The sequence below is a fragment of the Mastomys coucha genome, unplaced genomic scaffold (genome assembly GCF_008632895.1).
Source record: "Mastomys coucha isolate ucsf_1 unplaced genomic scaffold, UCSF_Mcou_1 pScaffold23, whole genome shotgun sequence".
NCBI lineage: Eukaryota > Metazoa > Chordata > Mammalia > Rodentia > Muridae > Mastomys > Mastomys coucha.
This window is the reverse complement of record NW_022196906.1, coordinates 31,206,476-31,221,767: the sequence shown is the minus strand read 5'-3', so window position 1 is coordinate 31,221,767 and position 15,292 is coordinate 31,206,476. Positions and strand designations below refer to the sequence as shown.

General features: G+C 44.3%; 1 protein-coding gene across 4 annotated transcripts in view; it reads right to left on the bottom strand.

The window, feature by feature from the left end:
- Nucleotides 1-14,818, bottom strand: part of Tmem218 (transmembrane protein 218) — a 20,596-nt gene extending 5,778 nt beyond the window's left edge. Inside the window, exons 1-5 of one of the 4 annotated variants that reach the window (XR_004111419.1) lie at nucleotides 14,641-14,818; nucleotides 6,935-7,442; nucleotides 6,265-6,375; nucleotides 5,359-5,461; nucleotides 1,867-2,196 (exon numbers count right to left, since the gene is read on the bottom strand). Coding sequence is in view for 3 of the 4 variants with exons in the window: in XM_031343803.1 (XP_031199663.1) it covers nucleotides 2,062-2,196; nucleotides 5,359-5,461; nucleotides 6,265-6,375; nucleotides 6,935-6,951 (366 nt within the window). In the remaining variant the exon portion in view is untranslated. Of the gene's footprint in view, nucleotides 1-1,346; nucleotides 2,197-5,358; nucleotides 5,462-6,264; nucleotides 6,376-6,806; nucleotides 6,905-6,934; nucleotides 7,443-14,603 lie in introns of those variants that run through there. The other 3 variants (XM_031343803.1, XM_031343804.1, XM_031343805.1) reach the window with 3 other exon arrangements.
- Nucleotides 14,819-15,292: the final 474 nt, after the last annotated feature.

Sequence of the window (15,292 nt, the reverse complement as noted above, 5' to 3'; positions counted from 1 at the left end):
TCATTGGGCTGAGCTCCCATGACATGGTAGAAGTGGGCTTTTCTATACTCCAACAACAGTATCAAGGAGAGCTAGGAAAAAGAAGTGGCCCTAACCTCTCTCAAGTTCTCAACCAAGGGGGTCACACATCCTAGAGCAGCAGGTCTCAACCTGTGTGTTGTGACCCTTTGGGGGTTGAATAATCCCTTCACAGGGGTAAGAGATCAGATATCCTGTATATCAGATATTTACATTACAATTCATAACCAGTAAAATTACATTTGTGCAGTAGCAATGAAAATAATTTCATGGCTGAGGTTTACCACAACACAAGGAGCTGGATTAAGGGCATCAGAAAAGTTGGGAATCACTGATATAGAAGGTTTTCTTCTATTGTGAGAGAGACTGGCTTCTGCCACATCTGGGTTTGCCAACTAGCTACCATGTGAAGCCTGGGAGAGTTCATCACCTCAGACTTCAGGATTTTTCTATTTAAAAATAAGATCAATGATAATAAATTGTTATAAAACTTAAGTCTCAAAGGAATCACTATAGCAGGCATCTAGCTGGCACTGACACCTTTCCTGCTTGTTCTCCTGGCTCTCAGACTCCTCCTCTTCACATTGCTCTGGAAAGGCAAGCGGCACTTCCAAAGCAGAAGCAGACTGGACCCTCCACTCCAGCTAGTGACAAATTTTATTAATCTGGGAAGTTAGACAAATGTGAAGTTAGACTGTAATGCTGAGACTATACATTCCTTAATAATTTTGGAGAAAGAATTTCCAAGATGAAAACACAGAGGCAGGCATGGGGGACACATCTGTAATCCTAGTACCCAAGAAGGCTAAGGCAGAAGGAGCCAGAGTTCAAGCTAGCTCCGGGTCCCTAGTGAGACCTTGGAATCTACCAACTAACCAATTGACCAAGAAGATAAAAAGAGCTAGGCCCGATGATTCTGACCTAAAATCTAAGCTACTTAGGAAACTAAAGCAGGATGGCAAGTTCAGAGCCTGTCTGGGCTACAGAGAAAGTTCAAGGCCAGCCTGGGAAACAGCGCAATTGTTCTTCAAGACAAAATGTAAGTAGAGGGATAGAATGGTCGAGTATGTATATGAAGCCCTGGGTTCAATCTGTAGTACTGCCAAAGAACAAAAGACAAAAAAAAAAAGGAAAGGGCCAAAGTCCAACGTGGACATGTACACAAAACTCAATACTTAAGGCACCCAGACGCCACCAAATTTGGGAGAAAAAGACCCAAAATACATGGCAGGATACATCTAACATTTCCATACTTCCCTTTTAATCTCTAAGCAAACACCAAATGTAAATATACAAAAGCTGTAGCCAGGAGTTTGAAAAGCAAGCCCTTTGGTAGTTGTTTATTGCTTTATTAGAACTCAGGCAAGAGCCATGCACTGTCTTTACAGAGCTCTGTGGAACTGCACATAAGGAATGGTCAATAACTGCTGCCTAATACATCCTCCATACTATCTCATTAAAGCAATATTGTATTAAATGACTTTCTCTTCCAAAAGGTTCCAAATACTCAACTGAGAACTTATAATGTATACGTTATTAAAAAGGACCAGCTTCTTCTGTTGGACAACGAAGCCCAAAATTCCTTTTCCCCAAGTCTACTACACACAGCTTGACTGAGCATCTACCCAAGGCAGATCACTGTTACTACTGCTCATTCAAAACAGAAATCCATTGGGAGGCAGAGGCGGGTGGATTTCTGAGTTCGAGGCCAGCCTGGTCTACAGAGTGAGTTCCAGGACAGCCAGGGCTATACAGAGAAACCCTGTCTTGAAAAACAAAAACAAACAAACAAACAAAAAAAAAAAAACCCAGAAATCCTGAGTATGGGTCTGGAGAAGACAGTTGTACCTGTCTTGATGGTGACAATTTACACCCATGGACTCTGCTCTGCTACTGAGTTTCTGGAGGCCAGGGCTCAGGAGGTTTGCCTTAGCAACAAATGGTTCTTCCTCTGGTCTGAAGACATGAAAGTGGTCAACGCTCCAGAGATTGCCTTTGCGCTCATCCATGATGTCAACATGTCCCGTGTTTCCATTGCCGTGCTCAGCAGGACCTCAGTGGTTTGGCATAGATTGGCTCCAGCACATGATGAGTAAGAAGTAGGAAGAGGCCTCCGAGAAAGACAGCACTCAGGAAAGCCAGCAGGACATAGCGGCCGATGAAAAAGGCATCCACAATCTGGAGAGAGAAAACATCAAAATAGAATCTCGGCCACTCCAGCGCCCTGCCTGTGTGAACCCGAGATGTGATGCCTGTGCCCGGAGTTTCTTTGTAACTTTGAGTAGCATCCTGCCCTGGGTTCCCTCTGTATTTGGATAAGAAAACTTTCAGCTTCCAGGGTAGAAAATACAAGGTTTTCACAGAAAAAGAGGAGGAAAAGGAGGAGGAGGAAGGAAAGGAAGAGCAACAACAACTAATAATAATAAGGTACAGGAAACAAATGGCTCAATTTAAAGGAAAGAGTAGCTCTCAGAATGAGGTGACCCTGAAGCTTTCATCAGAAGAGTTCTGAACCCTAATTGCAAGGGAGTGAGGGAAAGTGGCCACTTATCTAAGATATTAAAGCACTAAAAGGGTATGTAACTTGCCCCATCATACAGTTGGTTGCCTAGTAACCAGTCATATGGGAAGCCCTAATTCTATTGGTCTTTGTTGACAAAAACCTGTATCTGGTGTTGGCTCTGCCTAGATGTCTGCCATCCACTTCTAAGGAACAGAGCTCTGTTCTCCCCAAAGCTAAGCAGTGGTGCTTAAATGTGCAGGGAAAGCAGGTATCATAAACCAAATGAGTACCTAACCTACTTCACAGAAACCATGAGAACCCATTTCTTGAAGAGATTCCCAAATACCTGACAGTAACAGTCACAGCCTAAAGAATGGCTGAGAGATCCTAATCCCTAAAGCTGTGACCTCATGGATTGTATGACCAAGTGGAGTTACTGCTGTGACCTGGAAGTAGGCAGATTAGCTTGGATTATCCAATCTAGGGAGGCCCAATGTTAACAGAGTCCTTAAAAGCTAAAGGCATGCTGGAGGCAGAGGTGGGTGGATCTACACTGCATATCAGACCAGCCAAGGCTACATAGTTAGACCTTGTCTCATGAAACAAAACAGAATGAAAGAAGCAGCAGAAAATACAGTCAGGAAAGAGATGTGAGATGGATACAGTCAGAGGTGACACACTGCTGGCTCTGAAGATGGCCACAGATGGAAGCCATGGGCCACGCACCAGGAGCAGCCTTTATAGCCGAAAGAAGTCAGCAAGCAGACATTCTTCCAGAACCGCTGGAAAGATGCACAGCCCTGCCCACCCTTGGTTGTAACTCAGGGAATTTGGTGATGGACTGCTAACCCACACAACTGTAGATAACAAATCTGAGGTAAGAACCATTATGCTGGCAGGAATTTGTTACAGCAGCAACAGAAAGCTAATACAGTGTTGATGTTCAAAGTACCTGAACAATCTGAGCAGTGGTAAGGGTGAGATCCAAAGATATCAAGAAGAAGGCTGCGGCCACCCCAGCTGCTCCAGAGACTACCCCAACAGTCAACTTACAACCAAGGTCAGTTTGATAAAACAGCTTTAACATAACTTTGACCTTGGCTCTGGTACTGAGCAAGTCTCTCGTGGGCTACATGTTTGCTCGCTCGACTGTTTCACTTTTTAATTAGCCAATTAGCAGGCCTTGGGTGCAGAAGGCCCAGGCCATGTATTATTGATACAGTATTGAGTCAGGCTGCTGCAGGGGCCAGCTCTCAGAACCTGAAAACGAAAACTCCAATCTTGCTGGCCATGCTGACAAACATATTTTGCTCAATCCTGATTGTCTCCTGAGTCCGAAACTCATATGACAGAAGAGAGGGATTGATTTAGAAAGGATGCTTGCTCTGTGCCTTTTCCAGTTGTCACATCTGCAGTAATTACAAATATGGCAATGTATATCACTCTTTCCACCTAAAAACAGAGAAACTGGGGTAGGCCCATCAGAGAAGAGCCTGATACCCAGGGGAATAACCCCTGGAATCTGTGGTAAGCTAATTTCCCTTAGAGTCTCCAGAGCTAATTTTCTTCCTCTCACTGTCATTAGTCTTAGGTAGAACTGGAAGTGTATGTTCACTTTACTTCAAAAAAATTATGTAATTTTGTGGGTTATATCAAATTGACAATCTGTCAGATCTGGAGAATGGTCTTTGATATTCTATTCAGTTCCAACAAGTGTGAAGATTTGGGGAGGGGGTCTGTGAGGGGGTATGGTTTTTTGAGACAGTTTTTCTTTGTGTAGCTCTGCCTGTCTTGGAACTCACTCTATAGACCAAGCTGCCCTCAAATTCAGAGATCCACCTGCCTCTGCCTCCCAAGCACTGGGATTAAAGGCATGCACCACCACTGCCCAGCAAGTTTGAAGATTCTAAGGACAGAATTCCGCTTAAATCCTTGCTCTGCTTTTTCCTGGACAGTGTGAATTTGGACAGGGCACCTGACCCTCTTACCCAGAAAACAATAGTACCTAACTTAGGGTTGCTGTGTGCTTTAATGACACAATGTAAACAATGTATTTAGCACAGGTCTCCCAATACAGTAATTCTTTAAGAATGTTAACTATTAGCATGGCTTCTACTTCAAAATTAAAATAGCTACAGGGAAGAAATCAGAATGCCACAAGAAGATATAATGGCGCAAGAGCCTGTGGGTCTGAGACCAGCCACACATGGTAGAACCAGCCCCAGGACAGGAACGAACCAGATCGGTGAGGTCTGCAGAAATGGGGCGATGACAGAGGCGATATAAATCTATTTACAGAAGTAGGGGCTGGCAGATGTGGTCTAAGGGATGAAGATGACAATCACTAGCATCTATAACTTCACCTTCTGCTTCCCATGGAAATACTCCTCTTACCCACTGTTCTTGATAGAAATGGTTCTCTTAACACAACAGTGGGAAAAGTCAACCTCAGATTGGAAAATCATGTCATTCAGCACCCTGAGAACACAACAACACCCATTTTGACAAGGATCTGAGACTCTCAACCAATGCTACCAGGAATGGGGAACACCACACTTACAGCCTATGCTAGTCAGTTTCTAGTTCCTAACTCTTTCTCTGTCTCTAAGTAAGGAGTGGCTCTCTACACTGCCATTCAACTTAATGCAAGTGGCAAGTGACGGCCACTAGGTAAATCACTGCGTGGTGGTGCTACAGGTGGGATTCATAAGACCCTTTCCCAAGGTAAAGGGACAGGGGCCTTGCAGCTCCCTTGGAGCCCCATCGTTGTTTGAACAGCTTGCAGGGCTGGGTGGAGGGGCTGAGATTAGGGGAAAAATGAAACTTAATAGCTTTACCTTCATTTCACCTTCTGGGGCTGGGAATTCACTGGCTCGAGGGAAAAGCAATAGGACTGTAGTAATGATTAGAGCACCAAGGAAGACAAAGACGATGGAGAACCTGGGGGCAAAGAAAGAGACCTGAGTATCAGAAGCACTACGGACAATCTACTTCTAACCAGCAGGCCTGTGCTGGATCACAGTCCCTGAAGGGTTATAAAGTCCTCCACCACAAAGCCTGGCTTCCCAGACAGGTGACAGCTGGGTACATTCCTATTTATTCCTGGTAACTCCCAGTTCCTAACAATGAGAATTCATAATTTTCTGCACAAAGTGTCCATTCACGCATACAGACATACACATCCCTCCTATCCCTGCACACCTTTGTTCTTTCAGACCAGAACACTTCGACAAACACTGTAGCTCTCCGTTTATTCTTGACATGACTCTGACAGAGTGTGTATGTATCTCAAGTGTCTCTAGGATTCAGTTATGGCTTGCTACGGAGGGCCAGGGCAACTCATTGTAAACTTCAGTTTCTGTGGGCCTAGGCTAAAGCCTTAAGGACTGGACCAAGCGTGTGCCATGAATCTGAACAATTAGACAAAACTTCTACCTACAACTCCCAAGGACCTCAACAGCAGCAGCAGCAGCGGATTTTCTCGTCATCTCTGGTCTCCCTCCCACACTCCATCTCCTCCACAGTGAGAACTGAAGAACACACGCTTCCGTTCCCCCTCCCACCACTGCCTCAGAGCATAAATAACACAGTTAGTGCTTATGATAAGAGGTTAAAATGCAACTCGTTCAAACTGCCAGTAATTACAAAAATGATCTTCTGAATTCTAAATGTTTAATGAGCGTCAGCGATTTTTGCCTCTAATTGCTTTTACCTAGGACTCCCGGCTGTACAGAATGCCTTACCTGGCTATCCCAGAGGCTCTGGATAACAGCACACACAGCAGCAGCACCAACACCCAGATCAAAGCGAGGAGGAACACGCCAGCACCCACTCCCAGCACCATGCCAGCCATCCTAGGGGACAGAGAGCAGCATTAACCTCTGCTTGGTCCCCCTCCCTCTCATGTGCATCTACTGTTCAGACGACCCAAAAATCCTGAACTGAGTATGAGGAATCTTCATGACCACTATGTCAAAGGCTCACCCATGATGGGTCTTTAACTTTCAGGAATGTTCAGCCCCAGAGTCACTTAATGAAAACCAGGAATGCAAAACCCAGAGCTTTATGTGTGAATAGAGGTGGGGACTGGAGGAGTAAGGGGTGGGGTGAGGCTGCCTTCTGCTCAGCCTGTTGTCATTTCAAATTCGGCCTCTTCAGCTACACTTTGACTTCGGGAGCCCACATTAGAAATCTGAGCTCTTTTCCTCCACAAACCCTGAGTCTTCTCATAAGACTGCAGAAAACTAAGGCTTCAGTTAAAGCTGAGGTATGAACTTGTACTCACCAGGCAATCACAAGACAGAAATTTCTACTCTGTTGTCAAGTTCTCATTCACAGAAGGAAGAAGACACCCAGTCCCTAAAAGAACAGGCATCACCCCTTTGGGTACATACGATATGCTACATGCTTTACCTGGCCTGCTTAGTCATGGCAATCAGACAGGTATAACATCTGAGCCATTCAAGAGGCAAGTTAGTGTTGGTTTCCTAGTTGTGGCTCACAACAGGAATTCCTTCTTTTAGTTCTTGAGACGGCAGGTCTAAAATAGAGGTGTCCAGGTAGCCACGCGCCCCCTACAGGATCCAAGGGAGGATGCTTCCTTGGGTCTTCCAGTTTCTGGTGACTTCAGAGATTCCCTGGCTTGTGCCTCCAGTAACTGTCACCTCCACATGACATTTCTTTTCTCTGACTTCTGTCTGCCCATTGTCACCAGATTTAAGGTTTAATCCCACGTGCAAAGATCCTTTTGCCAAATAAGTCACATGTACAGATGCTGAAAGTTAGGGTATCTTGGGGGTGGGGTACCATTCACGTCACTAATGAGGCAACACCATTCTAGAGCATGTTCCTGAGTTTCCTTTTTATAGTGTCAGAGATCTTAGGAAAACAGCTTCTTCCTCTGGTTTCTGGGTTTCTTTTCCTGATGATTTAAACACAATGGAAACAGAATGAGGTATTCCATTATAAGCTTGTTGGGAAAGAGATTCTAAGCATGAACTGGAAAAGGGAAGGGAAGGGAAGAGAAGAGAAGGGAAGGGAAGGGAAGGGAAGGGAAGGGAAGGGAAGGGAAGGGAAGGGAAAGGAAGGAAAGGAAAGGACAGGAAGTTTATTCAATCACCATCGTGCTGTGCCCACCATGGAAAAGAAAGCATTGTGCTCCTACTTAGGTATCTTAAGGTAAATAAGATTTATTTATCTATCTTAAGGTAAATAAGATACATACTCCAGCAAAAGCTTAATGTCTACTAGAGAACAACGTGATGCAAATGCCTGTCCATATTACATCCTTATTTGCAGCAAAAGCAAAGCATATTGACAACTGAGACAGTGAGAAGGTTAAGGGGGTCCCAGCCCTTGCACACTTGGGAAGGAGTCCCAAGGGCGGGTGGGATGGTGGAGTAGAGGGAGTCCCCACTTGCACTCTGCCCTCATGAGAGCCCCAGGGGCATCATGTCAGTAACTGCAGCACAGAGGGTACCCCCTGTCTTCAGATCTCTGTACTTGATGTTTCCAGAGGTAGGATTCGACCATCAGCCCCCCAACAAGACCGGCACCTGCTATTTGGTGATTTGTGTGGCTGGACTGGCCTCTCCTCATAGTTCATAATGTGGATTCATCAGAAGAAGGTCATCCTCAGACAGCCCTCCCCTGACTTGCCATCTAAAGTAACTCTCCAAAAGAGTTAGTCTCTCTAGTTCTTTCAGAGCACTCTTCACTGTAGTTAACGACCCTGGCTCTTGCATGCCAGGCAAATGCCCTATTACTAATCTATTGCCTCAGCCTCCATGGTTAGCTCTTCTACCCATTTGTTTACAAGTTCATTTTCTATCTCTTATTAAGATAATAAATTCCTGAGAAAAGAAACTTTTGCCCACCCTGTTCTCTCCAGTTCTCAGCATAAAGATTATGTAAAGCAAATACTTGCTGGTGAATAAATGAAGCCATGCTGATCAGTCTGCAAAATTCAGGTGAAGGGGAGATAAGGCCACAGTGGCAGGGTATAGACAGATGATGGGAACTGTTGGTTAATACATTGCACGGGGCTGATGGGGGAAGATGGGAACTGCTGGTAAATACATTGCACGGGGCTGATGGGGGAAGATGGGAACTGCTGGTTAATACATTGCACGGGGCTGATGGGGGAAGATGGGAACTGCTGGTTAATACATTGCACGGGGCTAATGGGGGAAGATGGGAATTGCTGGTTAACGCCCTATACCAGGCTAACAGCGGAAGTGCCTAACAAAATGGAATTTTCACAGTGTGAAATTTTTCATTTTATTATGCAGCAATGATTATAGTAAATGTACACACCCCAGAGTTGACCGTTGAAAGATCCTCATTCTGGATTTTTAAAAAATTAAAAGTAGCTCTTTACATAAGTGACAGAAAAGGCAAATGAGAAAACCCTGAATTTGAAAAAGACACACGAGACACTTGGAAAGGAAAGCAGTGACAGGGAACGGAGGGGACGGAGGCAGAGACACCCAGTACACACACGAGACACTTGGAAAGGAAAGCAGTGACAGGGAACGGAGGGGACGGAGGCAAAGACACCCAGTACACACACGAGACACTTGGAAAGGAAAGCAGTGACAGGGAACGGAGGGGACGGAGGCAGAGACACCCAGTACACACACAGCTCTAGTCTTGCAGGATGAAAGTCCTGGAGATCTGCTTCATAGTAACGCGAACACACTGAGCACTGCTGAACTGTGCACAGGCAAAGGGCTAGGATGGGGAACTTCATCTTGTATGGTTTGCCACAAAAGGGTGAAACAAAATAAAATAGTGGAGCAATATTTGTAACAAGAAAGCATACGTAAAGATTTGAAAGTATCAATAAGAACAGGTTTCAGATAAATAATTTAGTCAAGAGATGTAACCTGGAGGACATATGAACCTAACCACAAAACCTCCAAATGTATAGTCAAATAGACAAGAGCACTATAATAAATGACACACCCAAGTTAATGGATTTAAATAGATCAGAGAAAAAAATGAGAACCAACTTCACACAGAGGATAGCTGAATGGTCAATACATGTAAAAAGTCCTTACTTCACTAGCCACCAGAAAAATGCAAATAAAAACTAAGTGAAGAATCTCTATATGTCTACCAGAATGGCCAAAAGGACGATGGCAGACAGTCTGTAGGGATGTAGAACATTATGCACACATGGCAGCATCCAACAATGTGGGTGAATTTCACAAGCATCAAGGCAAGGGCAGAGTGAAAAGGTCATTGTAGACTCCAATTACATAATGTTCGAAAACAGGTTCAACTGCTCCATGGCGCTGTCGGGAGTCTGTTTACCTCGAGTGATGGGATGGGGCATGGATGATAAAACTGTTCTTTGATCTGGGTGTTGGTTACCTGACTTTGTAACTTTGGCAATCTGTATCTACATATACACTAGAGGGTTATGACATTTCTGTATGTGTTATATTCATTACAAAATCTTTTCTGAGTTGACTCAATGAGCCATCTCTCTAGCCCCATGAGCTATCTCTTAAAGCTAGGTGATAGGTGAGGCGATATTGCCTTTACTATCTTCTAACTTCTAACTTCTAACTTCTATTCAGAGTTCAAACTGGCATAGTAAAAATAGGTGTGCATATGTACACATGTGTAAACAGGATTAAGTACAACACATATTTGTAAGATTTTTGCAGCTAAAATTGTGCAACTTTATACAAAGGTCTTTGAAAAGTACCTGGATAGTAGAATAAAGCAGGCTGCATAGAGAAGTAACTCGTGCTTTCAGATGAGATGGTTTAATTAAAAGATCTCAATTTTTCTTAACGTGAAAAACTCAGTGCAATTCTAACCAAAATCCAAAAATACTTTTTTTTAAGAAATGGGAAAATGAATCTTAAATTCACACAGGAGAGTAATGAGCCAAGAATAGCCAACACCACTCTTAGAACAAGGAATGGAAATGTGCTTTTCTTGTCACCAACTGCCACAGACACGTTATGAAAGCAAGGTAATTAAAACAGTGTGACAGTGGGACAAAGGCACATGGACCAATCGAATGAAACTGAAAGCCCAGACACAGATCTGGGCATTTGTGAGAACTCCCTACTCCCTAGGAAGTGGCTGGCTCCATGGCCCCGTTTGCAAAGGGTTTCACAGTGGTGGTAACACCGATGATTATCTAACCAGGAAACAATAAAGCTCGACCTCTACTGTGTAGCATGTACAGAAGTCGATTCTTAGTGGAAGTAATTCATAATGAAATGGCATATGTTTAAGTGTATGAACGCTCGGGCTGACGACACTCGAATACATAATGAAGTACAGTAGTCAGATGCTCGCCTAAACTTAGCATCACCATGAGTGCGAACGAAAGCTCCGAGTGCAGACCATGCAGGTGTGTTGTGCTGGCAACTCAAATACCACGAGCTGTGCCGCCTTCAGTTAGATGATTTTTCTAGACCGAGGAACAAGTTCCAAACCACAGATCAGTATAATTTCCCCTTGAATTACATTCCTGGAAATTACACTTCACTGAACTGTGCCAAAAATTACATTATGTTAACATGAAAAATGGAGTTAGGTTCTAGGTCCAGATAATTATTAAATGAATATCCTAGAGGGCACTGGAAAGTTGTACAAGATGCAGGGTGATTCTTCATTTGAGAACTGTCCCAACATTCCATGACATCCAACATTCTCAGCTCTCTGGCATATTCCAACCACAATAATAACTAAATATGGCCTCATGAATCCTCAAATGTCCCTTGGCAGCACACACCTCCCTTGAAAGTTCAAAAAAAAAAAAAGTTCTAGAAATTCTCATATAAGGAGACACACATGAGGGCATTCACTGTAATTTCAATAGCAAAGAGGAGGTAAAAGCTACACACCTATCAAATGTATGTATTATATTCTCACCATGAACACCTCAAATGAATGGACGTGATCTATATACATGGATCTATATATATGGACGAATATATCTCAAAAGCAGTGCTGAGTGACCAAAGGAAGTTGCAAGCCAGGAACAGTGGCCTGTGTCTGTAGCATGTCTGTAATGGGGGACTGAGGCAGAAGCGTCTCTAGATCCAGGCCATTGAGGTCCTATCTTAAACAAACACAGACACAAATACACATACAAAAATATGGAAGCAAATAAATAGCTGCCCTTTCTTTTTCCTCTTCCAGGGACAGGGTTTAGAGACACTCATCATGGTCGAGTGTTTGATATGCTGTCGTAGGTTTTCCTACAATACATCTTCTAAGAAAACTGCTGTCTCAAGCCCCCAGCAACAGGATGGTTCACCTTTATACCAAAAGGCTGTGAAAACATCTAAATCCACATGCAGGGTACATCCAGGCAGACTTCAAGGGATTCCTGCTGTAAGACGTAAAGTCCTCATGAGACTAAGACAAAGCAGCAGGGCAGCAGGGCCTACGGGGGTTCCACAGGTGCTGAGTGTGTCCATGACGGGGTCAAGTGGCTTTCCTCATTGAGGAGCACTAGATCATGTGACCCCTGTTAAAGGCATGGAGTCAGAAAGCAAAATAAACATGGAAAGTTTTTGTTTGTTTGTTTTGTTTTGTTTTGTTTTCGAGACAGGGTTTCTCTGTGTAGCCCTGGCTGTCCTGGAACTCACTCTGTAGACCAAGCTGGCCTTGAACTCAGAAATCCGCCTGCCTCTGCCTCTGGGATTAAAGGTGTGCGCCACCACCACCCAGCAACATGGAGATTTTTTAAGTAATAAACTAAAAAAAAGCATAGCTTGAGGGAGAAAAAAGTAAATAAAAGTGAGCTGTAATCTGAAATCCGAAGATTATGATTTACATGTTGAACTTAAAAGAAGTTATCTTCAATTATATACATATACACACATATACATATACATATGCATACACATAAACATACATATACATACAGCAAAAATATAATGGCATGGGTACTGGGCTGGGGAAATGGTTCAGTCAATAAAGTCTAGCCCTGGAAGTGGGAGGAGTTAGATTACTAAACCCATGTAAAAAATGCTTTTAGTTCCAGTGCTGGAGACATAGAAGACAGAAGGATCCTTGGAGCTGGCTGGCTAGCCACTCTAGCCTAGTTAAACTCTAGATCAATGAGACCCTCTCTCAAATGAAGTAGACAAGAGTTCTTGAGGACACTGCCTGAGGTTATCCTCCAGCTTCCATATGTGTACACTCATGGAAGTGCACCAATCCCGAACACACATAAAAAACAAACAACCACAACAGAATAATAAGTACAAATTGTACACAGCAATTCTGGTAAGTGTCTCCGGGAGGGAGGAAGAAAACAGAATGGGACCAGCACAGAGAATAGAAGGAATTTTAACAATGTGTGATGCTTCATTCCTTTAAGATAAGAACCATGAGCAGAATGGCAATATTTATTAATCTGTGGCAGACACCACTATTTACTACATTCCTCCAAACTAGAGATTTCAGTAGCCTCTAGTTCTTAAACATTGGGAGACTTACTTTTAACACTGTTTGCAATGTTTATTTTTATCGTGCATGCATTGGTCTTTTGCCTGCATATATTCATCTGTGTGAGGGTATCAGATCCCCTGAGACTGGAGTTACAGACAATTGTGAGCTGCCTTGTGGTGCTGCGAAATGAACCTCAGTCTCCTGATAGTGTTCTTAACTGCTGAGCCATATCCCCAGGCTGAGACAAATGAGACTTCTTCATTTTTATAACTAATAGCTCAGTTTTGTGGTTTCAGGCCTATACCACTCTCCGAGTGGCTGACCCAGAAGAATTTCAAGTTCAAGGCCCAGCTGGGCAATTTGGTAAGACTGTTTGAAAATAAAGTTACCAAAAACAAACAAACAAACCTGAGGGAGGGTCAGAGTTACCCAGTGGCAGAGCTCTTGCTTAGAACCAATCTCCCCCACATCAGAGTGTACGTTACACGATTTGGGAGCAGGGAGCAGAGACCAGAGACTGGCGATCAGTTAGGAGATGGCAGAGCTCTTGCTTAGAACCAACCTCCCCCACATCAGAGTGTACGTTACACGATTTGGGAGCAGAGACTAGCGATCAGTTAGGAGACACCACAATTCTCCAGATAAGAACACTTGTCTTAGCTATGGAAATGAAAGGGGTCAAAAGGGATATCAGAAACAACTAGCGTGACTGGCAGAGCTAATGGGCTTCCTTGACGGAAACGTCTATTTAGGATTAGCTGCGCGGTTTTGGATATCGTACAATAACCGGAAAGGCAATCCTGTTTTCTTGGGGATCTTAAGGGGGAAAAATAATACCTTTTCAGAGGGCAGTTTACTGTCAGGGGCAGATGGAGATTACAGATAAGGCAGTATAGTTTAAGGCTGCTGGTGAATTATACCTTGCCTGTATCCCAAATTTCAGAACCAAGTTCTTGAAAGCAATAGAAAATGATAGATTACTGATCAGGATTGTCTTTCTGGAGAAATCTTTTTGTCCCAGGTAAAGCTTTGTAGACTAGGCTCGCCTTGAACTCACAAAGATATGACTGCCTGCTCCTCCAGCGTGCTGGGACTAAAGATTAGCGCCACCACACACGGCTCTCTTTTCAACTTTTGTTTTGTTTTGTTTTGTTTTGTTTATTCCAAACCTTCAAAAGTATTTAGAATGACCTGCTGTGGTAGTACATATCTGTCATCCTATCACTAAAAAGGCTGGGGCAAGAGGACCACAAGTTTGAGGCCGGCTTGGGATATTTAGCAAGGCCCATCTCAAAAGGCCACAAACTAGAAGACTGAGCGCCCACACTTTTTTTTTTTCCTACTTTAAAAACTTCAGCCTCGTTTGGGTTTTAAAACTTTAGGCTAATGCCTCCATCTTTGTTGGTTAATCACATCAGGTCTGGGCAAAATCAACTGCCACAGCCCCTGAAGACTAGGTGACACCTGACTGACGGCGGATAAAGGGTGCATCACTGTCCTGCCCTTTTTCCTGGGCAGGCAGCGATTCAGTCTGCAGGCTGCACCACACATCAACTCCCAGCACCGCAGCTGGGAACACCGGGATCTGAGCAGTAATTCCAGGCCTGCGGCCGGGATGACCCACGGTGGTCCGCGCGCCTCCCGCCCTCACCTTCCAGGCCTCTGCGGCCAGCCTCCAGTTCTCTCACCTGGCTCTCAGGTTCCTCACCAGGGCTCACCCCTCGCTTTCTGTCACCTTCACCCGGGCTTTGGTCTACTTTGGACGAATCACAAGTAGGGATTCAGTTAAGAAATTTATGAAGGACCAATCAAAGCCGCTCTTTCAGCACTTCTCGTCTTCCTCCTTAGCTGACGTTTGCTGTGGCTCCAGGCAACGCAAAGCGTGGTGGGTGGGTGGTCTGCACGTCAGTCTCCTTTACGGCCTCCGATTGGTCAATATATACTGTCCTCAGTTTCGATTGGGTAGCAATCCTTGTCAATCGCACCTCGGTTAAACCCCCGGACAACAACGGGAAGACTGTTTCCTAGCTCCTCGCTGTCGCGTTGAGGTTGCTCCCACCGGTCTAGACCGCAGAGAGCTGTTCTGCTGCGGTCTAGACACCAGCGCCTGCCCGCCATCTGATGACCAGTCCGCGGGAGGGGTCTAGGATTGTGGGGACAATCAAATCAGCTTGTCATTTCAGGGTCCCTAATATCCCTCCTGAATTGAATACAGATCACTAGTTAAAATAACAACACATTCTATTATCCTTACTCAGCCTCATTTTATTGGTCGTTTTTCTTCCCTTAGCTTTTGAGTTGTACCGACGAAGCAAGGATCAGTGAAACCAAGAAACAGAC